The 27,062-nt window shown below is 54.6% G+C and overlaps 2 protein-coding genes across 7 annotated transcripts in view; one reads left to right on the top strand and one right to left on the bottom strand.

The window, feature by feature from the left end:
- The window catches only part of RNF25 (ring finger protein 25), a 6,751-nt gene extending 2,270 nt beyond the window's left edge, over positions 1-4,481 (bottom strand). The window contains exons 1-5 of one of the 2 annotated variants that reach the window (XM_070070203.1): positions 4,268-4,481; positions 1,323-1,397; positions 970-1,072; positions 813-880; positions 649-718 (exon numbers count right to left, since the gene is read on the bottom strand). In XM_070070203.1, coding sequence (XP_069926304.1) covers positions 649-718; positions 813-880; positions 970-1,072; positions 1,323-1,397; positions 4,268-4,308 — 357 coding nt within the window. In that variant the 5' untranslated portion in view covers positions 4,309-4,481. The remainder of the gene's footprint in view (positions 1-648; positions 719-812; positions 881-969; positions 1,073-1,322; positions 1,398-4,267) is intronic. The other variant, XM_002712481.5, reaches the window with a different exon arrangement.
- Positions 4,423-27,062, top strand: STK36 (serine/threonine kinase 36). Of its 5 annotated transcripts, none has more exons than XM_002712589.5 (27): positions 4,423-4,561; positions 5,066-5,240; positions 5,811-5,951; positions 6,040-6,117; positions 7,507-7,637; positions 8,008-8,257; positions 9,620-9,713; positions 10,008-10,177; positions 10,341-10,528; positions 11,001-11,100; positions 14,010-14,153; positions 16,320-16,499; positions 17,406-17,503; positions 18,061-18,166; positions 19,271-19,421; positions 19,604-19,731; positions 20,208-20,312; positions 20,624-20,722; positions 20,808-20,896; positions 21,125-21,188; positions 21,390-21,500; positions 22,300-22,374; positions 23,115-23,289; positions 23,505-23,652; positions 23,909-24,056; positions 24,517-25,263; positions 26,333-27,062. In XM_002712589.5, exons 2-27 carry the CDS (start codon positions 5,157-5,159, stop codon positions 26,471-26,473), a joined length of 3,945 nt encoding a protein of 1,314 aa, XP_002712635.1. In that variant the 5' UTR covers positions 4,423-4,561; positions 5,066-5,156; the 3' UTR covers positions 26,474-27,062. The 5 variants fall into 5 exon arrangements, with proteins under 5 accessions (XP_002712635.1, XP_017198615.1, XP_008257386.1 ...); XM_017343126.3 differs by having other exon boundaries at positions 21,053-21,188; XM_008259164.4 differs by having other exon boundaries at positions 21,041-21,188.

Raw genomic sequence — 27,062 nt, 5'->3', positions numbered from 1 at the left:
GGGCTGTGAAATACACATTTCATAGCCAACATGCTGGCATTCCACCAAGTTCAAAGCTGCATTGTGGACGCTTGACCTAGCAGTGCTGCAGTGGTCTAATAAGCCTACTTGCTCTGACTCCAGCCACCCTCCTAACTTCGACAGTAGAAGAGAACAAGGCTGTACTTGCATGTTTGAAATCTGAAGCAGAATTTTTCTATGTAACTCTGGGTGCGCGGGTTCCTCCTTAACCAGGATATAAAGCCCTATCTCCGCCATGACTGCTTCTGGTCGGTTCTGCCGCCAGGCTAGCCTTCAGGTGTTCATTTATGGGTCAGGCTGCCTCGGCCCAGCAAGGTCCCTGTCTTCCGCCACTTGCGGTCGCCAGTGTCAAGAGAACAAGAAACACGCTAACACTGGAGTAAAATGCAAGTTACAGAGGAGAGAACGTTTTCTGTTGAGATGCTGGAATGGGCAACTTGAGTTACTGTTTTCTGGGGAGATTTTACTTCTTTAAATGAAAGAGTTCCATATTTCTGGGCTAATTTAGGCCTCACCTTCAACAAGGACTACATGAATGACTCCAGATGTATTTTAAGATTCTAGGCCTACGGCTTCCCTCGAGAGAAACTGGGCTAGCTTAAAGGGAAAGACCAGCGTACCTCTTACCTCAATGAGCTCATAGAGCATGGCAGTGCCCAGCCCGGCCTTGGCCACGCTGCCCAGTGCCTGTGAGATCCTGCAAGAAGAGGGCAAAGCCAGTATTCAGCCTGCCTCCCTCCCCGGGCAGAGCTGTGTATCAAGGTGTCCCTCCTCTGACCGGCCGAACTTACTTGTGGATCTGTTCATCTGAGAGCCCTCGGGGGTTACGGATAGAGATCTCTGGCACTTCATAGGGATACTAGTGGGGAAAAGAACAAATTACCGCTGACGTGATCCACCCGGCAACTCTCCCTTTCCTCCCCTTGCTGCTGTGCGGTCGGGGCCCACCTGTGCCGGCACGCGCAGCACCAGCGTGAGGCAGACGTATTGTGAGTCTTGGTCCTCTGCGGTGGCAGGGTGCAGCGTGATGAGGATCTCCCATGGTGAGGATCTGCAGGTGGAAGAGGTGGAGACCCAGGGTGTGACTGGGCAGGGGCTCCAGGACTTGGGAAGATAGGGGTGAGACAGAAAAGTGGGCAGCGGCAGTAAACATTGAGCTTTCTTTCTGGAGGATTGAAGGAATAGCCTTTGTCTACACAAAGGAAACCTTTGAATAGGGGCTCAGTGTCTTGGGAACAGAAGCTGCACAGAATCCTGCCATTACTGAGTGGACTGCTGCCCACCCCTAGTTGAATACATACCTGCCACTTCCTTTAATCACTTGTAGTTCATCCAGATAGATAGATTCTAACACTTCGACTTCAGAGGGAAGGACCCTAGAGAGACAGGGAGAGACTGACTCACCATTAGAGCTCTCCCCGCTGAAGCCAGCTAAGGCCGATGAAGGCTGGCTTCGTAGGAAAACGGCCATCTGCCTGGATGTATTCTCTGGCTAAACTTATTTAAAATGAGAGAAATCTGTTTCCGGAGTTGGCAAGTGGCCAAGTTGGAAGCATGGGGATTTTACAGGTCATTTCTGCCAACAGACAAGGAAACAGATTTCTAGAAGTGAAATGACTAACCAAGGCTTAACAGCTGGGACACGAGCCAGGTTTCCTGATTCTGTTTCACTCTATGGTTGGTTATCCCTTGTTGACCATCTCTCTGGTCCAGAAACAGGGCATCCATCCATGGGCATCAGCTTTCCACTGCTGCTCCTGTCTTTTCCTTTGGCACTGTTGAGCATGGATCCAAGTGCCTGGCTACTGTCTATACACTGCCAACACCATTCTTGCCAAGCCTTCTCCAGGAGATACCACTCCTAACAGAAATCCAGGTAGTGTACAGCTGTGTCGCAGCAGAGCCATCAGCCTTAGCTAACAGGTACCAACTGCTTACCAGCTACGTGGTCTGAGTAGTCACTTAACCTCAGTAAGCCTGAGTTCCCAATCTACCACGTGCCGCTAAAGTCACCTACTTTCTCGGGTGACTCTGAGGATTAAAGGTGATGTGTTTATGTAAAATACCTAAGAGGATCTGGGCCACAGAAGCTAGTCTATGTTCTCTTTTTCCCTGCTTGCATTAATCTTCCCTTTAACAGCAAAGAGGGAAGGATGTGGTTAGCAGAGTACTCCGGATCTAATTATGATCCTGGCTGGCTGGTTGATCTAGATCAGCCTGTCCAGGTGAGGACCCATGGTCCTGGTGTAAATTACAGGACACACAGTTTTAAACACAGAAGCAGCTGTTGTCATGACACTGGCGACGAATGTTTAGTTGCTATCCACAGTAGTACCTGGGTGATAAGCATCTCTTGGTATCTGTGGGAGACTGGTTCCATGACCCTCTACAGATACCAAATGCAGATGCTCCAGTCCTTGTATAAATTGACACAGTATTTGCATACATCCTATGAACCTCCTCCCACATACTTTAAATCATCTCTAGCCTACTTATAAGACTGTAAGACAATGTAAGTAATATGCGAACTGTTGTACTGTACTGCTTAGGGAACAATGACAAGAAAGTTTATACATGTCAGTACAGGGTCCCGCTCCAGCCCACCCAATACTTCCGGCGTGCAGCTGCTTCAATCCGTGGATGGGGAACCTGCGGACATGGAGGCTGACCGTACACAGAAGCAGGCGTGCTTCAGTTCCCTGTGCTGCTCCCTCTCCACCAGGAGCACCTCTAGCAGGAGTTGTTATCAGTGGTTCTTTTTTTTTTTAATAAAAAGCTTTAGGCAGAAACTTCACAACACAAAGCTGTACACCTCACAGATAACAAATGAGTGGTTGCTCACACAGGACTGGGGAGGACTCAGACCACAACAGGCTATCGGCTACAGTCACTGCGGCTCTCTCCATGGCTCAAGGTGTCTCTACAAGCTCCCCCGAACAGTTTGAAAACCACTCATCTAGGTGGTCAGCACTGGCTGGGCTCCCTGAACCAGGGTACAGTGAGGTGCAGCCTCAGTCAAGACTGGCCCTTCAATACTCTGCCTACCAAGCTACGACTTGGGTCCTGGATGGAGGTACTGGCTGGGATGGTGGTAAGGTGATGACAGAAAAAAAATGGGAAGATGAGAAGATCTGGAGTCAGACCCGGATTCCCAGTCACAGCTTTGTATCTTCTGGCAAATCACTTCACTTCTGGGCTCATCTAGTTTCTGCAGGTGCCCAGATCTCAAGAGATATGGGGTCAGCGCTGTGGCATAGTAGGTAAAGCCACTGCAAGTCCCGGCGGCTCCACTTCTGATCCAGTTCCCTGCTAATGCGCCTGGGAGAGCAGCAGAAGATGGTCCAAGTCCTTGGGCCCCTGCACCCACGTGGGAGATCCGGAAGAGGCTATGGGCTCCTGGCTTCATATCGGCCCAGCCCTGGCAGTTGTGGCCATTTGGGGAGTAAACCCGTGGATGGAAAATCTGCCTCTCTAACTCTGCCTTCCAAATAAATCAATCTTTTTTAAAAAAGTTATTAAAGCAAAGATGGCTATGTATATTACAAATGCATCCTGATCATCTCAACCATTCTATGATGCAGCTGCCACACCCACTTTTTTTGTTTTTTTAACAGCTGAGGACACTGACTCACAGAGGCTAAATGGCCTGGTTAGCACCACACAGCTAATATGTGGAGTGAACCCACATCGTTATCCTGTTTCCAAGTCCCAGAGTCCTTGGAGGTTCCGGCTTCTCGTTAAGAATGCTCGAGAGAACTAGGAGGGCTTTCTCTGTGTTGTGAAGCTTCACGCACAGGACAGCCCTCGTTAGATCGGCTGGGGAGAGAGGAGGCTGAGGAAGGCGCGGGCGGTAGTGAGGCTGATCCAAGGGGCAAGGGGGCCAGAAGGTGGAGGGCACCGGGTGGGCGAGGTGGGGAGGTCTGATGAGCAGGCATCGCCGGGGCCCCTGAGCACATTCACTTCCAGAGGACAGGACGGGATGGGGTGAGGCCATAGCAGAGGGGATCCAACCGGAGAACGTGCGTCCCGAACTGGCCGGGCCGGCGCTGTCTCCTCGCAGACCGGCGCCCCTTCCACCTCCCGCGCCCAAGTCCAGAAGCAACCCTAGGAGGAGATGTCAGCGTCTCCGCCGACCCTCCTCGCTTGCTCCACCCCCACACGCCCGCCGCACGGAGGGTCTGCGGCCGCCCCGAGTGCCCCCGGCCAGAGCCAGGCCGACAACCGAAGCCCATGCCCCCGAAGTTACCAGTCCTCCTCCCCTGCAGCTGCCGACGCTGACGCCGCCATGTCGCCTCCGGCCCGCGGCCGGAACCGGAAGTGCCCTTGGGGAAGTCGGAGGCGGAAAACCACGGGGGCGGGGGGACGCCAGCCGGGGCCGTTTCTAGGCAACCGCGGACTCCGGGTCCTTAGTGGGACCTGATGGCCGAGAGACAGTTCGGAAGTGTCCCAGGAGGTGCCTATGGACGGCCCACCATCCCTCCCACCACCTCTGAGCGCCGTTGTCCTCGGAACTTGTGACCGGTTCTAGCGCGTAAAATTGGTGAGAACGGAAGCCTAAAGAGACCAGGACTAGGGAGCGAGTGGAGGCAAACTCCGCCAGGCGCAGCACGCAGGCAGCCAGACGGGACGGGGCTGAAGGCCAGCGCCGGCGTCCCTCGGCCAGAGGAGCTTCGAGCTCCTCGGCTGGGGGTGAGAGGCGGGCCCCCGCCAGCGAAGCGCGTGGACGAGGGTCTGGGCGCGGGTGCAGAGGAAGTTGGGAGTGGCGGGAACCAGGGGTAGTCTGGAAGGCGGGGTCGATGGGCGAGGCTGGTTTGAGGGGGGCGGGGTCGCGTGGGCTAGGCTGGGGGGCGTGAGAAGCAGAGGGGATGTTGGGTGGGCGGCAGGGCGCTGAAGAAAAGGAACTCCAGGGAGACGCTCCGGTTGTGCCAGGAGCTCGTGGTCTTTTGGTCCGCTCTGCCTTCCTGTGCTTCTAAGACCTGTTTTATTATGAGAAAGCGAAAAGGCAAGGCGGCTAATGTTGCCTCTTCTCCCCTGCCCGAACCAGGCCTCCCCGATGTGTCGAACTGTCCCTGGATCCGTAGCTCGAAACCACCGCCTCTAACTTCTTCCTTCTGAGAAACTCTGCAGCCACTGTCATGGAAAAGTACCACGTGTTGGAGATGATTGGAGAAGGCTCTTTTGGGAGAGTGTACAAGGGTCGAAAAAAATACAGTGCTCAGGTGGTGGACGAAGAGGGCTGTCTTTTGGGTGGGATTCGGCACCCCAAACTCTAGTGGAAAACAGAGCCAGCGGCATGCATTTATACCGACCTGTATTCTTAAGGGACTCTCTCCTTCCTACATCTTAGGGAGCATGAGCCCTGCAGGTGGATTGCTGGGGTTCAGATCCCAGCTCCACTACTTTCTAGACTTAGATGAGATAGAGGGGGAAAGGAGGAAAGAAAAATGAAGAGGAAAGAAGAGAGTGCAGGTGGTTTCTCCCTTCCTGCATAGTATGATTAAGACGAAAAATAGTATTTATTTGTTTACTCGGTGCACTCGGAACACCTCTCCCAGAATCCACCAAAGCATCTGTTGAGCAGAGGATATATCCTCCTGGGCCAGGATGGGGGACTCCTGGGTAAGGCCAGGGTGCCATCCGTGGGGGAGGTGGAGGTAGGAGACTAACAGGTGTCATGGAGTTACTCAGACGATCTGCAGTCTGAGTTCTGGAGTTCTGAAGTTAGGCTGAGATTGTAGCTCTGTTCAGTGGCGTGGGGAGGCCCTGACTTGTCACTTTACCACTCACAGGTGGTGGCCCTGAAGTTCATCCCCAAACTGGGGCGCTCAGAGAAGGAGCTGAAGAATCTGCAACGAGAAATGGAAATCATGCGCGGTCTGCGGCACCCCAACATTGTGCACATGCTCGACAGCTTCGAGACTGACAAGGAGGTGCGCTCTGGTGGTTTGGGGTCACTTCTCCCCAAGCCTGGGGTCCCAGGAATGTCGCAGCCCCATGACGCAGGCCTCGGCTCTGCAGGTGGTGGTGGTGACGGACTATGCCGAGGGGGAGCTCTTTCAGATCCTGGAAGATGATGGAAAGCTTCCGGAAGACCAGGTACATTTCTGGGCTTGCACTGCCTCCCGCCCCTGACCTCCCTCCAGTGGAAGGGCTGGTGGAGCAAGCTGGGGATGCTGGGAGTCTCCATTTCAAAGACTCCCCAGAAGAATCCAGGTGTAGATGGAGGCGGGGTGGTGTGAGAGGAACACTGAACACTGAAGCTGCAGTATCTGAGTGCTAAGCCTGATGCCCCTTGCTAGCGGCCTCGTGGACAAGCTACCTCTGTGCGTAGTTCTCTCTGTGCTTAATTTTCTCATTTGTAAAATGAGAATGACAGTACATCTGCCATATAAGGCTTTTGCGAGGATTATTGAGTGATTCATGTAAAGTGTTTAAGCAGTGAGCCACAGTTAACGCTGTTGTTAGGTATCTTTAGGGAAGAAGGGCTACTGCATTGGTCTGGGAGAAGGATGTGTAGTCAGGCAGGGTTCGCCTCCAAGGACATAGTAATTAGCAATGGATTTTTTTTTTCTTAAGATTTTATTTATTTATTGAGAGGTAGAGTTACAGAGAGAGGGCAAGACAGAGAGAAAGATTTTCCATCCTCTGGTTCACTCCCCAAATGGCCACCATGGCCAGAGCTAGGCCTATCCCAGGCCAGGATCCAGGAGCTTCTTCTGGGCCTTCCACACGGATGCAGGGACCCAAGCACTTGGGCCATCTTCCATTGCTTTCCCAGGCCATTAGCAGAGAGCTGGATTGGGAGAGGAGCAGCCGGGACATGAACCGGCGCCCATGTGGGATGGCGGTGCCACAGGCAGAGGCTTAGCCTACTGTGCCACAGTGGCGGCCCCTAGCAGTGAGATTTGGGTGAACATACTCTCCAGCTGCATTCCTCGTAGGGTTTCTTTGAACTGGTGCAAGTAGGCCCATCTCTGAACTTCTTATCACAATGCGCTCTCCCTGTGAGCGCTCACAGGCATTTCTAAGTAATCGTCTTACTCATTTTATCTGTCTCATTCATTTGACTACTTCTCTTGACTTTGTCTCATGTAATAACACCTGCTGTATATTGAATCTTCACTAAGTGCCAGGCAGCATTCTGAGCAGGACTTGACATACTTAGACCCCTCAGTCCTCACGAGAATCCCACAAGGTTGGTGGTATCTGTTTTGGCATCTTATTGATAATGAAGCTGAGTGACGCTCAACAGTTGGCCCACGGCCTTTCAGCTAGTTAGTGAGATTCAGTAATTTTCCACGAATGGGTGAATGAAGAAGTGAAAGAATGAATTCCCAAGGGGAACAAGCACTAAGGCAGGTGTAGTGCAAAGAAGGGGGAGGCAGAGGAGACCCCGGCAGCAGCAGCATCAGGAAGTCTTTGGGCAGGTGAGCTGGCTTCATCCTCTGACTTTTGCTTTCTTCTTGCCACCTGCCTGGCTCCTAGGTCCAGGCCATTGCTGCCCAGCTGGTGTCGGCCTTGTACTATCTGCATTCCCACCGCATCCTGCACCGCGACATGAAGCCTCAGAACATCCTCCTCGCCAAGGGTGGCGGCATCAAGCTCTGTGACTTTGGGTCAGGATTCCGAGCTTCCAGCCTGCAGTCTCGGGGGAGGCTTGACCTGTCTGCTTGACTTCCTGGGGCCCCATTGTAGAACCTGAACCAGACGTGGGTACTCTGGCTGGGTCTTTTGGATCTATTCAGATACCCTCTGCTCTTGTCTGGGCTCTCTCATACAAGAATAGGCAGTGTGACTAAGACTAGGTTTTTTTTTTTTTCTTTTTCTTTTTTAAGGGTAAGCAAGACAGCAAAGTTCAATAAGAATACCGCTGATAGGCCAGGTGGGCGTCTCAGCCAAGAACTGAGCACACAGGCCTCGTTTTCTAGTAGTGACCAGAACTGAATAGCTGCTCCCTGTCCATCCCCATCCTGTCGTCTCCCGCAGATTTGCCCGGGCCATGAGCACCAACACGATGGTGCTGACATCCATCAAAGGCACACCACTGTATATGTCTCCAGAGCTGGTGGAGGAGCGACCGTACGACCACACGGCAGACCTGTGGTCTGTGGGCTGCATCCTGTATGAGCTAGCTGTAGGCACCCCTCCCTTCTACACCACCAGCATCTTCCAGCTGGTCAGCCTCATCCTCAAGGACCCTGTGCGCTGGCCCTCCACCATCAGCCCGTGCTTCAAGGTACTGAATGTTGAGAGGGACTTTACCTTTAGAGCAGGAACCTGTGTCCTTTTACCCCCTGTTCTCCTTTCCAAAATCCTTTCCCAGAGCTGGGGCAGGACTGAGTTAGCGCAGGAACTGGGCCAAGCAGCCTTGTTTTCCTGTTGCGGGGCTTATTCCAGGAGGGTGTCCTAAGGTCTGCAAACCTAGGGGTGATAGGCTATGGGCTAACACAAGGCAAAGAGAATTTCAAGATACCGTAGACAGATACTGGCCCTTTCACACAGACAGATGCTGGCCCTTTCACATGCCCTGTGTTCCATTTCCTCTCAGGTGCTACGTCCAGTTGATAGTTGGTTGTTGCCTACGTAGCATCCAGTGCTCTGTAGGCATCAGAAAGCCAGAGCTGATGGGGGCTGGCTCAGTGATTGGAGACAGAGGCAGCAGCTGCTGGTAGCAGCTAGACCTCAGCAGGCTGGGAGAGGGAGGGAGAGAGGGGAAGGAGTACTGACCCTTTTGATTTCTTGTCTAGGACAAGGTGATGGCCCTGCAAAGCAGTATGAGGGCAGTCTTTCCCCCGAGTGAAATCTCATTGCCATTTTCCTTTGCTTTATCTAAAATGAGGAAGGCCAAGTTTCTACCCAGCTTGCTTAGTTGGGGGGGCCCAAATAGTTATCAAAGAGAATCTAACAAAGGAACCTCAGACAGGGGGAGGTAAATACAGGATATTCATTCCCCCTTAGTGCAAATACGTAGGTATCTTCAGCAAGAGCCATACTTCTGCAAATCACCTTGTTCGGAATAGTGGTCCTAATCCACTAGTCCCTTCCATTCCGTTTTTGGGCCAAATTTTCCCAAGGATACTTCGTAAGTTGAACCTATTTCAGAGTCCGTCTCCCTGTACCTCCACTACCTGATGATTTGCTGACACGTATTTGCCCTTGAGTGTTCCCAAACACATCTTCCCGCAATTATTACTTGTGCATCTGAGAAGCCTCTGTCCCTGCCCAGCCACAAACCGACCCTCATCAAAGGGAGGGCAGAGGGACGTCCCCTTGGACCTTTGCTGTCTGAAGATGACGGTGAACATGACTTCCCTCTTCCTCTCAAGTTTCTTCTTCCTTCTACACAAAGTTGGTGGCTTTGAGATTTCCGTTTCTACCTCTGGCGTTACAGAGTGTCCGCGAGCAGGGATTGGCGCGCCTTAGGAGGTGAGGTAGTCGTCTGCCCATGATTTCCCAGGAAAATGAGGCCTCCGCAGAGGGTTACAGAGGGTGCGACCCGGAGCAGCCAGTTTGCTGGAAGAACAGGTGCAGGGGTCTTGACCTGCCTGTTCTGTTGATAAGTTTGAGAGAAGAGCAATGGCTATTTTTCTCGTCACAGAACTTCCTCCAGGGACTGCTCACCAAGGACCCCCGGCAGCGTCTGTCCTGGCCAGACCTCTTGCATCATCCCTTTATTGCTGGTCGTGTCACTAGTGAGTCCTCAGGGTTCCCGGGGCTCCTGCTCTTCCCAGGCCCCTCCCCAGTCTGCGCTCCCTCCCCCCCACATCTGGATCCAACATGTCTTCTTTCTGCACCCCCTTGAACTTTCTTCCTTGCCCTTTGCCTAACCTTTGCCCCTTCCCGGGTAACCCCCTCCCCTCTTTGTCACTTTGTCAAAAGGGTCTCCTTCCACAGAAGTCTGGAGACACTGAAGGTGCCCCTGGCCAGTGGACTTGGTGGCTACAGGCCTAGTATGATCATACCTTCCCCCTCCTCTCTCCCTGCAGTTGTAACTGAACCGGCAGGTCCAGATTTGGGTACCCCATTCACCAGTCGCCTACCTCCAGAACTTCAGGTCCTAAAGGATGAACAGGCCCATCGGCTAGCCCCCAAGGGCAGTCAGTCCCGGATCTTGCGTCAGGCCTATAAACGCATGGCTGAGGCAGCCAAGCAGAAGGTGTGTAGGGCAGACAGCAATGTGTAATATGACCAGGCAAGGGACTGGGGGAGTTGAAGGAGCATGGCTGTTTAGGGTTGAGAAGGGGCCTGAATAGGATCAGGACTGCCCCCGCCAGCCACCAAATAGTTCTGATCCAGTGCCTGCCACCTGCCTGCCACAGAAACACCAAAGCACAGGACGTGCCCCGGAGCAAGAGGACAGGACCAGCCAGGCAGCTGCTGACACAGCCCCTCTGCCCAGACCAAGGGGGACTCCTCAGGAAGCAAGCCTCTTGGCTGGGATCTTGGCCTCAGAAATGAAGAGCAGCTGGGCTGAGTGGGGGCCTGGAGAGGCACCCCCTGCACCTCGGTGAGCAGCGGATAGCTAGGGATGTGCAGGGTGGGATTTCTTGCAGGTGTTTGGCTACAAATAAGAACTGGTTCCTGTCATTAGCCCACGCCTAAACTGGGACAGGGCCTTGGGAGTCAAAGAATTTGGGTTCTAATTGGAGCCCCTTTCTTGACTGCTCAGGAAACTTGGGGACTTTCTCTTCTTCATGCCTCAGTGTGCATTGACTAAAAGGGAAAAGATCACATCCATCCAAAGGAGAAGATTCTTTGAGTTGGGAGGAGTAGGTGGGGACTGCAAAGCAGACTCGGACTCGAGAATATGGTCTGAGAGGGAGGACAGCCATGGACGTGTGTGGGCTGCACTGGCCGCATCCCCTGTCTTGGAAGGAAGGCTCCTCTGGCCTGTTCCTTGGCCTAATGAGAGGGGCAAGTTACTGAATCCTGAGCCCACAGGCCTGGGACTCACCCTGCTCCCTGGCTTCCTCTGGCAGCGAGAACCGGAGCACCGCAGACGGTGGACAAGGATTTGCAGAGCCGAGACCCGAGGCGGTGAGCCCGCGCAGCATCAGTGCAGTGAAGCCGGAAAACGAGGTGAGCCCCAGGGCCGCCTCTTGGCCGCCTTCTGCCACAGGAAGTTGGGTCTGGGCGGATGGTATTCTAGAACGGGAATTCCCGACTCTTAAGTATGCGCTTCCTTGGTGTTAAAAACTGCTTTGTTATAGATTTTAATTTTACAGTATCTGAACAAGTAACTCTCCAAAACAGAAAGGCATAGGTAAACGTGAAACTCCCCCTCGACCCTACCTCAGCCTTAGAGGTGACTACTGGTGTTTATTCTGTCTCCTCCGACACTTTGTGCTTTTATGTAAATGTATATATGTGTAAGAAAATTGACAGCTTGGCGGTTTTTATGTTGCTGGTTCATGCCTGTTTATATTGTTTGGCTTCATGCCCCTTTTACCACCTGATCTTTTTTAGGGATCTTTTTCATCAGAGCGTGCAGTTCTACCTCAATCGTTTGTGATTTTTTTTTTAAAGGATTTTAACTTGGAAACAATTTCGAAGAGTAATGGGGAGAGTATTACAAAGAATTCTAGCATGCTTTCGTCTTGGTCTGTTTTGTGCTGCTGTAACAGAATACCTGGGACTGGGTCATTTATAAAGAACAGGAGTTTGGCTGTTGTGATTCTGTGAGCTGGAAAGGTCAAGATGAAAGTGCCGGCAGGTTAGGACCCAATCTGGGATCCAAGGTGTCTCCTTGAATGACCATCCTTTGGAGGGAAGGAATGCTGAATCCTTTTTTTTTTTTTTTTTTTTTTTTTTGGACAGGCAGAGTGGACAGTGAGAGAGAGAGACAGAGAGAAAGGTCTTCCTTTTCTGTTGGTTCACCCCCCAGTGGCTGCTGCCACCGGCCGGCGCACCAAGCTGATCCGAAGCCAGGAGCCAGGTGCTTCTCCTGGTCTCCCATGCAGGTGCAGGGGCCCAAGCACTTGGGCCATCCTCCACTGCCCTCCTGGGCCACAGCAGAGAGCTGGACTGGAAGAGGAGCAACCAGGACAGAATCTGGCGCCCCTACCGGGACTAGAACCCGGGGTGCCAATGCTGCAGGCGGAGGATTAGCCTAGTGAGCCGCAGCGCCAGCCAGGGTCCTTTTAAAAGTCGAAAAAGAGCAGAATAGAGTGAACCTGCTCCCAGGAACCCTTCTTACGGTGGCGTTAATCCATGTGTGCAGGTAGAGCCTCCAGACCTAGGCACCCCCAGTAGGCCCCACCTCCCAGCAGCTGCAGTGGGAAGTGAGTGCTTCTCATGGGTGTTGGGAGAGGACAGACGCGTTCAGACCTTGGCAGCCCTTTCATCTAGACTCTACGGCCTTTGCCATGTCGTCACGTTTGCTCTGTGACTGTCTCTCTGTGTATGTGGGCACAACATCTTTCTGGGTCATCGGAGGGTAACTGGTAGACTTATCCCTGCACCCCCAAATTCTTTAGTGTATATTTCCTGAGAACAAGGTCATTTCACTGGCACTTACATAGCACAAGTACAGAAGTCAGAAACTTAACATTGATAATACTGCTATTGTAATAATAAATGGATTAATTAGCTAACCTATAATTCATCTTCAAATTGGGCGAATTGTTCCAATAATGGACTTTATAAAACGTTTTCCTGGCCCATAATCATCCAGTATCACACATTGTGCTTAGTTGTTACACCTTGCTGGTCTCCTTTAATCTGGAAGAGTCCCTAGTTAGTATCTTTGTACTTTGATTTATTTTTATTTATTTGAAAGGCAGAGTTACAGAGAAAGGGAGAGACACAGAGAGCGATCTTCCATCCCAAATGGCCACAATGGCCCAGGCTGGGCAGGCCGAAGTCAGGAGCTACGGACTCCATCTGGCTTTCCCGCATGAGTGACTGGGGCCCAAATACTGGGGCCGTCTTCGGCTGCCTTCTGAGAGCACTAGCAGGGAGCTGGGTTGGAAGCAGAGCAGCTGAGACACAAAGCAGCGCCCCGACACAGGATGCTGGTGTCGCAAGTGACAGCTTAAACCTGCCGTGCCACAACACCGGCCCCTATTTTTGCTTTTTAAATGATGAACTGTGCTGCAGTGGGTGTGTTTCTGGATATCTCTTTATGCACACATGCCACTGTCTCCCAAGAGACTTTTCAAGTATTTCACCTACTGCCAGCTGCATCTATTTAAAAATGTTATTCCTTTCCTTCCTTCCTTCCTTCCTCCCCTCCCTTCCCTTCCCCTCCCCTCCTCTCCTCTCCCCTCCCTTCCCCTCCCCTCCTCTCCCCTCCCCTTTCCTCAAGAGGTAGTTACAGACAGTGAGAGGGAGAGACAGGAAGGTCTTCTGTCCATTGGTTCACTCCCCAAATGGCTGCAATGGCCAGAGCTGCGCCAATTGGAAGCCAGGAGCCAGGTGCTTCCTCCCATGCTGGTGCAGGGGCCCAAGACTTGGGCCATCTTCCACTGCTTTCCCAGGCCACAGCAGAGAGCTGGATCAGAAGAAGAGCAGCCGGGACTAGAACTGGCGTCCATATGGGATGCTGGCGCCGCAGGCAGAGGATTAACCTAATGAGCCATGGTGCCGGCTCCTCATTTACTTATTTCTATTTTATGTGAAAGGCAGATAGAGATGAGATAGACATTGAGACAGAACGAGATTTTCCATCGGCCGGTTTACTTCTGAAATGCCCACAACAGCCAAGGCTGAGCCACGCTGAAGCTAGAAACCCAGAACTCCACCCAGGTCTCCCATGTGGGTAGCAGGGACTCAAACCCAGGCCCTCGGATATGGGACGCGGGGTCCCAGGTGGCGATTACTGCGGTGCCGCCATCTGCACCTCAGTCACTGAAGAGCTGCAGCCGTGCTGAGGAATGCCTGGCTCCTCACAGCTGCTTCAGGCTTGCCCAGGGCTTCTGGCCCCAGCTGGGAGCTGCGGTCCTTAGACTTCCACGCTCTCCTGACCTCCTTCCCTCCCTGCGCCGCAGGAGCCAGACAGCGATGAAGAGTGGCAGCACCTGCTGGAGACCCTCGAGCCTGTGCCCATTCAGCTGAAGGCCCCCCTCACCCTGCTGTGCAACCCCGACTTCTGCCAGCACATCCAGACTCAGCTGCACGCGAGCGGAGCGCAGGTAACGGGCGGCCGGCTGCCGAGGTGGGGCCAAGACCGCTGTCGGAGGTGAAGCATCAGAAAACATGCGCTGACGTCCGGTTCCCCCGGCTACCTGCGCAGTCTGCTGACCTCCTTCAGCAGCCCGGAAGGAGCAGGCCTCGCGTGCTCTCTGAAGGAGAAGTATCTGTCTAGAGCAGGGCTCAGCAAACTTTGTCTGATAAATATTTTAGACCTTATGGGCTAAGAGGGTAATGCGTAAGTACTGTATAATGAAGGAAAGCACACTTTCACTAATTTTATTGACACAGTTAAAAATATTTAACAATTGAGTGTACAGTATTTTGTGCTACTATGTAATGAGAAGAATGAGATTCTAGGTTTTTTTTTTTTTTTTTTCCCCACTTTATGTGAAAGACAGAGAGAGAGAGTCAGAGAGTTTCTGTCTGCTAGTTCACTCCCAAGTGCCCACAACAGCTGAGGCTGGGCCAGGCTGAAGCTAGAAGCCCAGAACCTAGTGCAGGTCTCCCATTTGTGTGGCAGGGACCCGAGTACTTGAGCCATCGCCTGCTGCCTCTCAGGGTGCACATTAACAAGAAGCTGGATTGGAAGCAGAGGAGCCGGCGTTCTGATAGGGGATGCAGCATCCCAAGCAGCTCCTTAACTGTTGTGCCAAACACCCACCCGAAGAATGAGGTCTTCTGTCCATTGGTTCATTCCCCAAATGGCTGCAACGGCCAGAGCTGCGCCAATCGGAAGCCAGGAGCCAGGTGCTTCCTCCTAGTCTCCCATGTGGGTGTAGGGGCCCAAGGACTTGTTAAGGGGATAACTTGCTTAATCAGCAGCTAAAATTTTGCTGCTTTGAAATACATGGGAGACCAGGAGAAGTACCTGGCTCCTGCCTTCGGATCAGCGCGGTGCACCGGCCGCAGCGCGCCAGCCGTGGCGGCCATTGGAGGGTGAACCAACGGCAAAAGGAAGACCTTTCTCTCTGTCTCTCTCTCTCACTATCCACTCTGCCTGTCAAAAAACAAAAAACAAACAAACAAAAAAGAAATACAGTGCTCTCCTGGGAACTCACCAAAATACGTTACTTGTATCTTTTGCCCTCTTTTGTTTCCCCCTTTTTTTTCTAAAAGTTCTTATAAAAAACTTCACTGAGGTATAATTTTTAAAAAAGATATATTTATTTATATGAAAGGTTTCAGAGAGATGCGAAGATCTTCCACCCTCTGGTTCACTCCCCAAATAGCTGCAACTATCAGGGCTGGCCCAGGTGGACGCCAGCAGCCTGGAACTCCTGTGGGTGGCAGGGGCCCAGTCACCTGGGCCATCCTCTGCTGCTTCCCCAGGTACGTTAGCCAGGAGCTGGACTGGAAGTGGAGCAGCTGAGAACCGAACCAGCACTCTTATGGGATGCTGGCATCGCAGACAGCGGCTTAACCTGCTGCGCCACAATGCCAGTCCCTACAGAGGCATAACTTATGTGCCATAAAATTACTCATTTCGGGTGTTCAGTCAGTGACTTCCAGTAAGGCTGCCAGGTTGTGAAACGATCACCAGAGTCTGTTTTCAGAGCGTGGGATTCCTCATTCCCATCTCCAGTTACTCACCTCCCAGGCCTGGCGAGCACCGCCCCACTTCCTGTTCCATAGATGTGCCTTTGCTGTACATTTCATATACCTGGAATCACCCGATACTCGTGATGCGTTTGAGGTTTATTCGTCATGTGCCTGCACATGTACTTCCTGCCTTTCATTGCTGATTGGTAGTCTGGCCTATAGGTATTATCACATTTTGTTTACCCCCCGGCTGTTTGTGCTTTTTTGGCTTTCATGAGTAATGCTGCTGTGCATATCCACAAGCAAAGTCTGTGAGTGGGTATGTGCTTTCATTTCCCTCGGGCAGCTACTTGGGAGTGGAACTGCTGGGTCTGACAGTTCCCGAGGGGAGGCCCCTGTCCCTGGGTCACTGCTGTTCTGTGTCAGGTGACTGACCTCCACAGTCTTCCTCCCTGGGACAGGTCCCCTGCGTCCCTGCTCTCCTGCTCTGCCTTTTAGATTCCCAAAGTATGGGACACACACCTCCGGTCTGCTCTGCCAGCCCCTTGTGGACACTTGGCACCTGTGGCCGTCCGTCGTCCACCTCTGATGACGTTGACCGCTCTCTCTTTCCTCTTGTCATCCAGATCCTGAAGGGCAGCCTGGAAGGGGCTTCCCACATCCTGCCGGCTCTGCGGGTCCTGAGCAGTCTCCTCTCCAGCTGCAGTGACTCCGCCCCCCTGTACTCCTTCTGCCGGGAGGCGGGGCTGCCTGGGCTGCTGCTGAGCCTGCTCAGGCACAGCCAGGAGAGCAGCAGCATCCAGACGGTAAGCGCCAGGCAGGGGCCTGCGGCTCCGACAGGAGGTCCTTCCCTGGGCTGCCTCCTTCAGGCTCCCTTCTTTGTTTGGCCTGTCTTCCTTTTCTCTCTTCCTCTGGCTGGTCAGCAGACTGTGACTAGTGAGCTCTGATATCGCCAGTGGCCAGGCAGATCATGTCCTTCCAGGGTGTGATCCTGCGCGTCTAGGCCACCACCCGGAGAGGACAGCCCCCTCTCAGTGGGGCGCCCTCCCCTCAGTCCTGGCCCACTGTTGCCAGAACGTGCAGTGTTCCAAGAAAAGGTAGAAATCTAGATTTTGACACATTTCCCAGTAATTCAAGTATGATGCTTTGACATGTGAGAGCCTGGGCGCTGCCCATCCGACTGAACGGAGCAGGATACTGAAGTCCAGCGGTTAGCTAACGTAGCCCCAGTCACTGAGTCGGGGACAGTCACGGAAACAGTAAGTAGAGAGCCAGGATCGAGTCTGCATGTGTTTGAGGCCAAACCTCTGCGTCCCCGTGCCGTGTGCCTCCGTGGGTCCCGGAGGGGAGGGGACCTCCAGAGCCAGGGTGAGGGCGTGTTTCCTGGGGCCTAGGCCAAAGCAGCCCGAAAGCTGCGCTTTGCTGACGAGGATTGATCTTAGGTGACTTTTAGGAGTTCAGAAAAAAAATTCTTTTGAAAAATAGACTCTGCTGCTGGAAAAGACTGTTCTACCCAAGGAAAACAGGGTTTCAAGCTGTTGACAGTCCACATCCTGACACTGTTACTGCTAGATTTTCTCTCTCTGCCCATGCTTCCTGCCCCCCATCCCTTTGTGCTTAGTCCACTTGCCCGGATCTCTGCCTTTTTTATTGCTGTCACTAAGTGTTGTCTCCAAACCCCACATGGCCTCTTTCTCCCCTCTTCCCCACAGCAACCCTGGTATGGGGCCTTTGTACGGGACCTGATGGCTGCCATGCAGGCCTATTTTGCCTGCACCTTCAATCTGGACAGAAGCCAGACAGGTGACAGGTGGGAGAAGAGGCACTTGTGCTCTGCTGGCCAGTTTGGTTTCAGTTTCTACCCCATGTTTTCCCCTCCCTCTTAGGAAGAGGCCAAGTGAGGAAGAAGCTGTGATTTGAGACAGGTTTAGGGCTCGGCTGAGTGCTCCTCAGAATACAGCCTGCCCCTAAGGACCCTGAGCCCCACCCCTGCTTTGCCCCCAGGCGTTCACATTCAGAGTCAGCAGTCACCATGGCCCTCAATGGAAGGGTCCAGATGTGAACAACCTAGAGAAAGTGGCAGAGATGGGGCCTAGAGGGTATGGATGTGAGACGTGTGTGTGTGTGCGTGTGCATGTGTGTGTGTGTATGTGAGGACTGTGTGTGCGCGTGTGTATGTGAGATGTGTGTGCACACGTGTGTGTGTGCATGTGTGTGTGTGTGTGCATGTGTTTAGTGAGGGGAGAAGAAGGCACTCTGCGTTCCTTTGCAGACACCTTCTGTATGCCGGGACCTGATCCACCCAGTCGCCACCTTGGGGCTTGGAGTAGAGCGGTGAGAAGAAGCTATGGGCGCCTTTCTTCCCAGCCTACAGGTGTTTCAGGAGGCTGCCAGCCTCTTTCTGGACCTGCTGGGGAAGCTGTTAGCCCAACCGGATGACTCCGAGCAGAGTTTGCGGAGGGACAGCCTTATGGTAATCTGCTCCCGCTTCAGATTTTTGTCTCTCTGTCTTTCTCGTGTTTCTTTTATCCCCATTTGAATGACTGTGTAGCATCAGACCCAAGCCGCTACCATAAGCATTTGTTGAATTCCCACAGTGCACCATAGGCACTTCAGGGACTTGAGAGTCTAGGAGTAGTCTAGCTGGGGAGAGTGAGCAGCAATGCGTTCCGAAGCACCGCTGAGGGAGGAGCCGTTCACGCTGGTAGGAGGATCCTAGAAGAAAGCTTGCGGAGTGCGCAGCAGGGTGCTGGGTGGACAACCCAGCAAAGTAGAGAGGACACTGCAGACAGAAAAAGGGGCGCATCAGGGCCCGGGGCATTAAGCCTTGTGGTGTATTTCAGGGGCCAAAAGTACTTGTTCTTGAAGAGAGTTGAGGATAATCTAGTATTCTGCCATCCTAAGGACTGGTAAGTTGAATTCTCTCCCCTAGGCCTTGGAGATGAGGGCAAGGAGAGTAGAGGGTTGAATGGGAAAATAGCTGAGCTTTGATCGCAGAGGAGATAGAGAGGAGCCCACGTGCAGAAGGGAAAATCTATCTGGTCTTTTTGAAACCGCTCATTGGGAGCACGTCCCTTCCGCAAGCCAGGAGTCCGTCCAGACGTTTCTAGTCTGGGGCCGTGCTTTAATAGCCCTGCCCTTCCGAGTCAGGAAGCTTCCATCTTCTGAGCTGCATTTGGCCAGCAGTAACTCAGGTTCTTGACCAGCACTTCGCATGGCAGTGTGCGTGAGTGGCATGGGGAGTTTGGCATAGTAACCCCGCCTCCTGCAATTCTGAATAAGCAGGATTGGGCTGGGAGAGACCCAGAGATTCCTGGGAATTCTTACACTCCTGGTCCACAGACAGTCTTTTGGGAGGAGCCCATCAGAGAGTAGAAGGATTGACCCCAGAAATTCTTGTCCTTGAAACGTGAGGCAGTGTTAATGCATTTTTGTGTGCAAGGAAGGCTTAGACCCAGGCAGCTGTTCCCCCTGAGTTTGTCCTCTTTCCCTGGGTTCTCAGGGCATTCTTGGTTCTTGCACTAAGCCAGTCGGTTTTCTGATGCCTCGATGCTGTCTCTGCCCTTGTCTGCTTTAGTGCTTTACTGTCCTGTGTGAAGCCATGGATGGCAACAGCCAGGCCATCTCCAAAGCCTTTTACTCCAGCCTGCTGACCACACAGCGAGTGGTGTTGGATGGGCTGCTTCACGGCTTGACAATGCCACAGCTCCCCTTCCACACCCCCCCAGGTAACGGGGTCGGGAGGGAAGGTCCCCTTGACTGTGTGTCGCATTGATGCGCTCTGCTCCAAAGCTGCCATCACCTGGAATAGTGCCTGGCATTTAGCAGGCGCTCGGCAGAGGGAAAGGTTGAGTGGATACCTGAGAGAAACGGTCCGAGCTCAGCCCGAATTCTTTGCCTTTCTCCCCAGGAGCCCCACAAGCAAGCCAGCCACTGCGGGATCTGAGTGAGGACCTGCCCGGAGCTGTTTCCTCTGCCCTGGCAGCCGTCTGTACTGCTCCAGTGGGACTGCCCAGCTGCTGGGAAGCCAAGGAGCAGGTCCGAGCTGCGCCTGCTTGCTCTTGACAGCCCTGCTGCCAGAGGAGTGGGCCCCAGTTTCTCAGAAAGGGCAGAGAACAAGCTTCGATGCCTCTCCTTACTTAGTACTACTGGGAACAGATGCTTGCCCCTGGGTGTGGAACATGACGCAGCCAGAGTCCCAGCACCCAGGGCCAGCTGGTGAGGGAGAGAGCTCAAGGAGAAGCCGCCCAGGTGCTGGGGTTGAGAGCCAGTGTGGCAGCCTCAGCGGCTCAGGATTCCGCTTCCCGACTCCCTGCTGGCTGCTAACACCTCCTCTCTACCTGCCTGCACTGGCGCCAAGCGGAACCGTGACTTTTGGTTCTTCCTGGGAAGAGAATGGGGTCTGGGATTCCCAGTGGCTGTCAAGGGGCTGAAAGTGTCCATCAGTTGGAGATCTGCAAGGCCTAGGATTGCACTGAGGGGATGGGATTGAGTCTTCAGCTGTATCTCCACAGGTCTCTTGGCATTTGGCAACTCAGCTGATTGAAGACAGCAGCCAGCTGAGGCCGTCCCTCGTCTCTGGCCTGCAGCACCCCATCCTGTGCCTCTCCCTTCTCAAGGTACATCCTTCCTGGAGCTCCCAGCAGCCACATTGTGGTGTGTGGCACGGACACAGGGACTGTGAGAAGCCAAGCAAGATGGACCCCGGAGGACTCCTTTCTGTCATCTCTTCTACTGAGATGCCTCCTGTTAGCCGGAACTGACGGGTCTCCCCATCTCAGGGTCTCAGAGCATGAGGCAGGAGTTCTCTGAGCCCCCAAGTGTGGGGACCAGCTCCGTTGAGAAGCTCGCTTCCTTTTCAGCTGAGCCCTCCGTGCTGGGAGCCCAGCAGCGGCTGCACCCACTGATGGACGCGTTTCTCCTGCCACAGGTGCTCTACTCCTGCTGCCACGTCAGCGAGCGCCTGTGCCGTCTCCTTGGGCAAGAGCCCCTGGCCTTGGAGTCGCTGTCGTTGGTGGTCCAGGGCAAGGTGGGCCAGCCACACAGGTGGGCATCTGCTGGCGGCCCCGCCCTCCCAGGCAGAGGTGGTTCTAACAGCTCAGTTTCCTCTGTAGGTAAAAGCAGCGGATCAGGAGGAGTCTACTGAAGTAGCCCTCTACCTCCTCGCCCTTCTGGTCTTCCGGCTTCAAGACCTGCCCTGCGGGTGAGCCATCAAGTGGGGTCTTTCTACCGAAGTCACCTGCCCGCCTGGCTAACTCAAGCCTACCCTGAGGAGGGACTGGGACAGAGAGAGTGAAGGTCTCTCTGTGAAAGACAGACCAAAGTTCCTCCCTGTTGTGCCTTGGAGGTGGCCTTGTAGCCTGGCTGGAGAGAGCACCGTGCCCGGGAAGCCACTGGCAGCCTCCCCTAACACTGCCGTCTCCTGTTCCAGCATGGAGAAGCTAGGCGGCGAGGTTGCTACTCTCTTCACCCATTCGCACGTCGTCTCTGTCGTGGTGAGTTTCCGGCCTTCCTCCTCCTCCCCCGTCCCCTGTGATCCGGCCCTGCTGGGAGTGGGCAGTCACTGTCCCCCTCGCAGCTGATTCTGAACAGGAGTAGAGAAGACAAGAGGTGGCTGTGGGGCACAAGGAGGAACCCCCTTTCTGCCTCTCCTGAGCTCTGTTCCCACTCCGCTTCCTCCTGTGCCTCTCCCACAGAGTGCAGCAGCCTGTCTGTTGGGACAGCTTGGTCAGCAAGGGGTGGCCTTCGAGCTGCAGCCCGCAGAATGGATGGCTGCAGCCACGCACGCCCTGTCTGCCCCCGCGGAGGTGAGGCCCACCAGGACGGCGCAGACGCGTGCTCTCCAGGCCAAACACTGGGGCCGCTCTCGGGGAGAAGCGGCAGCAAGCCCAGAGGCTCCTCTGGACGCAGAGTGCTCAGGGCCTCGGAGTCCTTCCACCGGGCTCTGAAGAGGGAGGGAAGGAGGAGGGGAGGTGGACTGAAGGTTCCCTGCCCTTCAGGCCTCTCATCCGGCGGCCCCGGCTGTCGCTGTGGAAGTGCTGCCTGAGGCCTGTCGGCCCCCTGTGCTGCCGCGTCGGGCCCCTGACTGAGGGGCAGAAGCAGCTGACGCCCTGTGGATTCTGCAGGAGCTCGCCTGTTGTGCAGCCCCCCTTCCGCTTTCTCCCTTTCCTGTGTAGACCCTTTGGAATGCACATTTCCCTCATTCTGTGAAAAGGAGGATAGACTTCATATTCACAGTACTGCATAGAGAAGTCTCATTATAAAGCACTGTTCACCTGCACTACCCTACAACACACTTGGAAGAGAGGCACACTGGATATGGTAATACTGCTCTGCCCTTCCTAGATGAAGGTGACCTTCAGAGAGGTTGGAGCAGTAGTGATAACATTACCGGTCATCCCAGACCCCATGTCAGAACCCCAGGAGTCATCAGAGACTACTGTCTCTGCCCATTATTCCGCAGGCCAGATGGCTCCCCCTGGCCTCCTTGTATTTCCCGCTGAGGTCGACTGTCTCCTCCCTCCGTGACAGCCTCACTGACCTGCCTTCGTTCAGAGGCCACTCCCTCCCTCTCAGGGGTCTGCAATCTTCTTGCCTCTCTGACAGGTCCGGCTGACTCCACCGGGTGGCTGTGGATTCTATGACGGCCTCCTCATCCTTGTATTGCAGCTTCTCACTCAGGTACATGTGCATCTTGGGGTGGGCAAGAAGTGGGGAGGGAGAAACTGGGCATTTAGGGAAAGCCACTGGACAATAGGAATGAGGATGTGCCCCATAGCCACCACCTGTCTTCTCATACTGTTGTGCCGTGGTAGCCTTAGAATTGTTCCATGATACCGGGTTCTAGTCCCGGTCGGGGCGCCGGATTCTGTCCTGGTTGTCCCTCTTCCAGGCCAGCTCTCTGCTGTGGCCCGGGAGTGCAGTGGAGGATGGCCCAAGTGCTTGGGCCCTGCACCCCATGGGAGACCAGGAGAAGTACCTGGCTCCTGCCATCAGATCAGTGCGTTGCCCCGGCTGCAGTGGCCATTGGAGGGTGAACCAACGGCAAAGGAAGACCTTTCTCTCTGTCTCTCTCTCTCACTGTCCACTCTGCCTGTCCAAAAAAAAAAAAAAAAAGAATTGTTCCATTAGCTGTCAGTGTGGACCCTTTGAAGGAAACCATCCCACTGCATCCCTCAGGCTTCAGTGGGGAGACAGACAGGTTCCCTGGTTTTTCACGGGCACACACATAGGTTCTCTGGGGAGGGGGAGGGATGTTATCATGTAATAAAAAGAAGAAATAGGAAACAGGGAATGCGAGATGAGAAAGCAGAAGAAATTAGATGTGGGCCTCCCTTTCCTTGGGGGCTAGAGACAGGAATGAAGAAGTGCGTTTGAACTGCGGACTGCTGCCTGCACGCTCTCTCCTGCCCCGCCTCCAGCAGGGGAAGGCTCGCCTGATCAGGGATGTGGCCGGCTCTGAGCTGTGGACCATTTTATGGCACCGCTTCTCCATGGCCCTGCGACTACCCGAGGAGGTGCCCACCCTGGAAGAGGAGCTGCTGCTGTCCGTTCCACCAAGCCCAGAGCCAGACTGGACGCTGATCTCACCCCAAGGTATCTCTGTGTCAGCACAAACACCCTGTGTGGGGCTCACGGATTGGTTGTCTTTAAGAGCAGACAGCCTGGAACTGGGGAAAACCCACAGACATGGCTGCTGCTGCTCAGGAGTGAGGGAAGGACTGCGTGGGTGGTGGCGAGGGAGCCCCGGGGAAGCGGGGGCATCTGTACTCCTGCCTGCTCCGCTGGGTCTCCGTTCTCTGTGTCTCCAGGCATGGCAGCCTTGCTGAGTCTGGCCATGGCTACCTTCACCCAGGAGCCCCAGTTATGCCTGAGCCACCTGTCCCAGCGTGGGAACATCCTCATGTCTACCCTGAAGCACCTACTTTCCCCCAACTTCCTGCATCACCTGGGCCAGGCGTGAGTCTGAGCTGGAGGGAGGAGAACGGACGATCCAGAGGCAGCAGCGGAGGTGGGGCGGGGGAGGCAGGAGAGAAGCAGCTGATGGCTTGAGTCTGAGGCAAGCTACGGGAGAAGGATCGGGCTAGAAACCTAAAGTGTCACTGAGTTCGGGGGAGGGGAGCTAGGGCGAGGGCTGGAGGAGAGGGAGCAGAGGATCATGGGCGAGGGGGAGGGGAGCAGGACCAAGCCTGTGCTTCTACACCCCCTTCCTTAGGCCTCACGGGCCTGAGTTTCTCCCTGTCGTGGTGCTCTCTGTCTGCCAGCTCCTCTGCTTCCCCTTCAGCCTGGATGTGGACGCCGACCTTCTCGTAGGTATCTTGGCTGACCTCAGGGACTCCGAAGTGGCAGCCCACCTGCTGCAGGTACTTGGGGAGCTATCCCAGCATTACGGTGGAAGAGGAAGGCGGCCAACCCCGTGTCCCTAATTACTGCACGTCAGCCGGAGCCAGCTCATGCCTCGCGGCCTCCAGCAGTCCCTCGGCCAGTTCTGTGGGAGCTCACTGGGGAGAACACTGATCCTGGCACTGGAGCCTCAGCTCCGTGGCTGGCAGGCCCTTCCCTGGCCATTTTTGGCATTACGCGGCGGGCGGGGCTTTGCACGCAGAGACCCAGCGCTTGCAGAGCAAGGAATGGACTTGGAAGGAACTTGCTCTACTCGTGGGCTGGTGCGCATTTCGTGGGGGGCGCCATGGGGCAGGACTTGCAGGACTCGGTGGCACTTCTCACCGAAGCACGCCTCTCTCTTCCTGCTTCTGGGCTCTGCCTAGCTGCAGTGCGCCCCTCGCACCCTGAATCCCTGCTTTCTGCGCCCCATTCTCCCAGGTCTGTTGTCACCGTCTTCCGCTGTCACAAGCCGAGCTGCCCATCAGCCTCCTCACACGCCTGGCCCTCACCGACCTCACCTCTCTCAACCAGTTTGTGAACGCAGTGTCTGCCTCCCCTCGAACCGTCACCTCGTTCCTTTCCGCTTCCCTCCTGGGTGACCAGCCACTGCTGACCTCTGACCTCCTGTCCCTGCTGGCCCACGCGGCCCGGGCGCTGGCTCCCAGCCACTTGTCTTTTATCCAGGAGCTCCTGGCTGGCTCTGATGAGTCCTATCGGCCCCTCTGCAGCCTTCTGGGCCACCCAGAGAATCTTGTGCGGGCCCGCACTTACGGGCTCCTAGGACACTTGTTCAGACACAGCATGGCCCTGCGCGGGGCACTGCAGAGCCAGGCAGGACTGTTCAACCTGCTGCTGCAGGGGCTTGGAGACAAGGACCCTGCGGTGCGGCGCAGTGCCAGCTTTGCTGTGGGCAACGCGGCCTACCAGGCGGGGCCCCTGGGACCTGCCCTGGCAGCGGCGGTGCCCAGCCTGACGCAGCTGCTTGGAGACCCTCAGACCGGTATCCGGCGCAATGCAGCATCAGCTCTGGGCAACTTGGGGCCAGAGGGATTGGGGGAGGAGCTGTTACAGTGCCAAGTACCGCAGCGGCTCCTAGAGGTGGCGTGCGGAGACCCCCAGCCAAGCGTGAAGGAAGCCGCCCTCATTGCACTCCGGAGCCTCCGGCAGGAGCCCTGCATCCACCAGGTAACTCCAGGTGACTCAGGAGCCGTGACAGTAGGGCCCTGCGGCTCACAGCGTTTCTCTGGGGTGTCTGTAAGAAAGTGGGACCCCAGAAACCCCAGCTGCACTCCTCCTGTGAGCTGGAAACCCAGAGTCAGGGTTTCTGTGTACCGGCTCCCAGCCTGGAGCAGGGAGGGGTGCGGAGGAGTGCTCCACAAGGCCGGGAAACGCCAGGCATCCCAAGGACCATAGCTCCCGTCTTGCAGAGGCTGGGGCGGGGGGGGTAGGCGAAGGAGCGGGGGAGGCTGGAAGATGCTGAGATGCAGAGTGGTTTCCCTGTGGGGGCCACGAAGGCGCTTGTTGTCTTTTCTAGCACTCGCCATGGGAAAGGCAGCCCGTTGAGCAGTTTGCCTTTGTTATCTGGGTTAAGCCATTCTCACCTTTGCAGGTGAGGGAACAGGGGCACAGATCATTTAATAACTTGTCCAGGTTCCAAAGCTGGTATGTAGGACTGGGTGTTTGAGCTCAGGTGTCTGAGTCCAGAGCCCGTGCTCTTGACCACTGCTTCATTTTGCTGCTTCCATTCAATGTGCAGTATACAAAGCGCTCAGTGGAAATCACCTGTCTACTCACGATAATGCAAATTTCTGATAGCCCAGTGTGATAGCATGGGGTAATTCATGGTAATGGTATTACAGGGATTTCTGACAATCCAGGTGGAGAAGGAATAAAAGTGATTCTTGGTGGTAATGAGGATAGGACCCACGGTTCTGGGTCCGAGGCTGGCAGTCAGACCTCGGCTCATCTGTCAGTCACGGCTGCATTTATCACCTCCTCCTGGGGTCAAGTGTACAGGTCCCCGGGTGCCTGGGTTTAATTGTCTGTAGCCAAGGAGATTGGGAAGACCCCTCTGGTCCCAGTGATTCCTGTCTCCAAGCTGTGTTTTCTGGCATTCACTCTCTTCTGAGTCCCCAAGAGCCCATTGCCTTTGTCTTCCTTTCCTGGAGTAGGGATTGCTGGGCTAAATGAGAATTCTCTGCATCTCCCCCAGACACCACTGCTTCGGAGCCTCATGCCCTGTTCTGTCCTGCAGGTGCTGGTGTCCCTGCGTGCCAGCGACAAATTAGCCTTGCTGTCTCTGGGGAATCAGCTGCCACATAGCAGTGCCAGGCCTGCCTCTGCTAGACACTGCAGGAAACTCATTCAGCTCCTGAGGCCGACCCACGACACGTGATCCTGCATCCCTGGGCCCAGCCGCCAACCTTCACTGGCCTGTGTTATTGCCAAGTCTCCTTTATTCTACCACACAAGCCACCTGCTGAGCCAAGAGCTTGAGACTTACAAAGAGTGATAAAGCTGCCAACTCAACTGAGAACAACAAACCAGAAGAGATTTATGTATAAAGCTGCTTCCTGCCCTCAGATTCAGGATGATTTCAGCCAGTAAACATCACTGCTGCTGGTGCCAGAGAGGACTCCTTCCTTCTCTCCGTCCAGAGATCCTTCCTCCAGGAATGTGCCTTTCGCCCCAGGAACACGCCTCCTGGCCTTAGGGAAAGACCACCCCCCGAGGCAGCTCTTCCTTTCTGGAGCTCCTGTAGTCTTCCCAGCAGGTTTTGCTTTAGGTGCACTGGTCCCAGGACAGCGACGCACACAGAGCCTGTCTCAGCTCTGGGCCCTGGGGATACATGCCATCAGTCCCCGTCGTTGAGGGATTCTTCAGCCCTTGGCCCACATTCCCATCTGTGGGTGGGTGGTGGGGAGTCTATCTTTTTTATAGTTGTGTTTGTAAACTCTTTTAATAAAAAATGTGCCTTAACCCTA

This window comes from Oryctolagus cuniculus, chromosome 3 (genome assembly GCF_964237555.1).
Source record: "Oryctolagus cuniculus chromosome 3, mOryCun1.1, whole genome shotgun sequence".
In the NCBI taxonomy this organism is placed as follows: Eukaryota; Metazoa; Chordata; class Mammalia; order Lagomorpha; family Leporidae; genus Oryctolagus; species Oryctolagus cuniculus.
The sequence above is the reverse complement of the archived record's forward strand: the minus strand, read 5'-3'. Positions and strand labels throughout refer to the sequence as shown.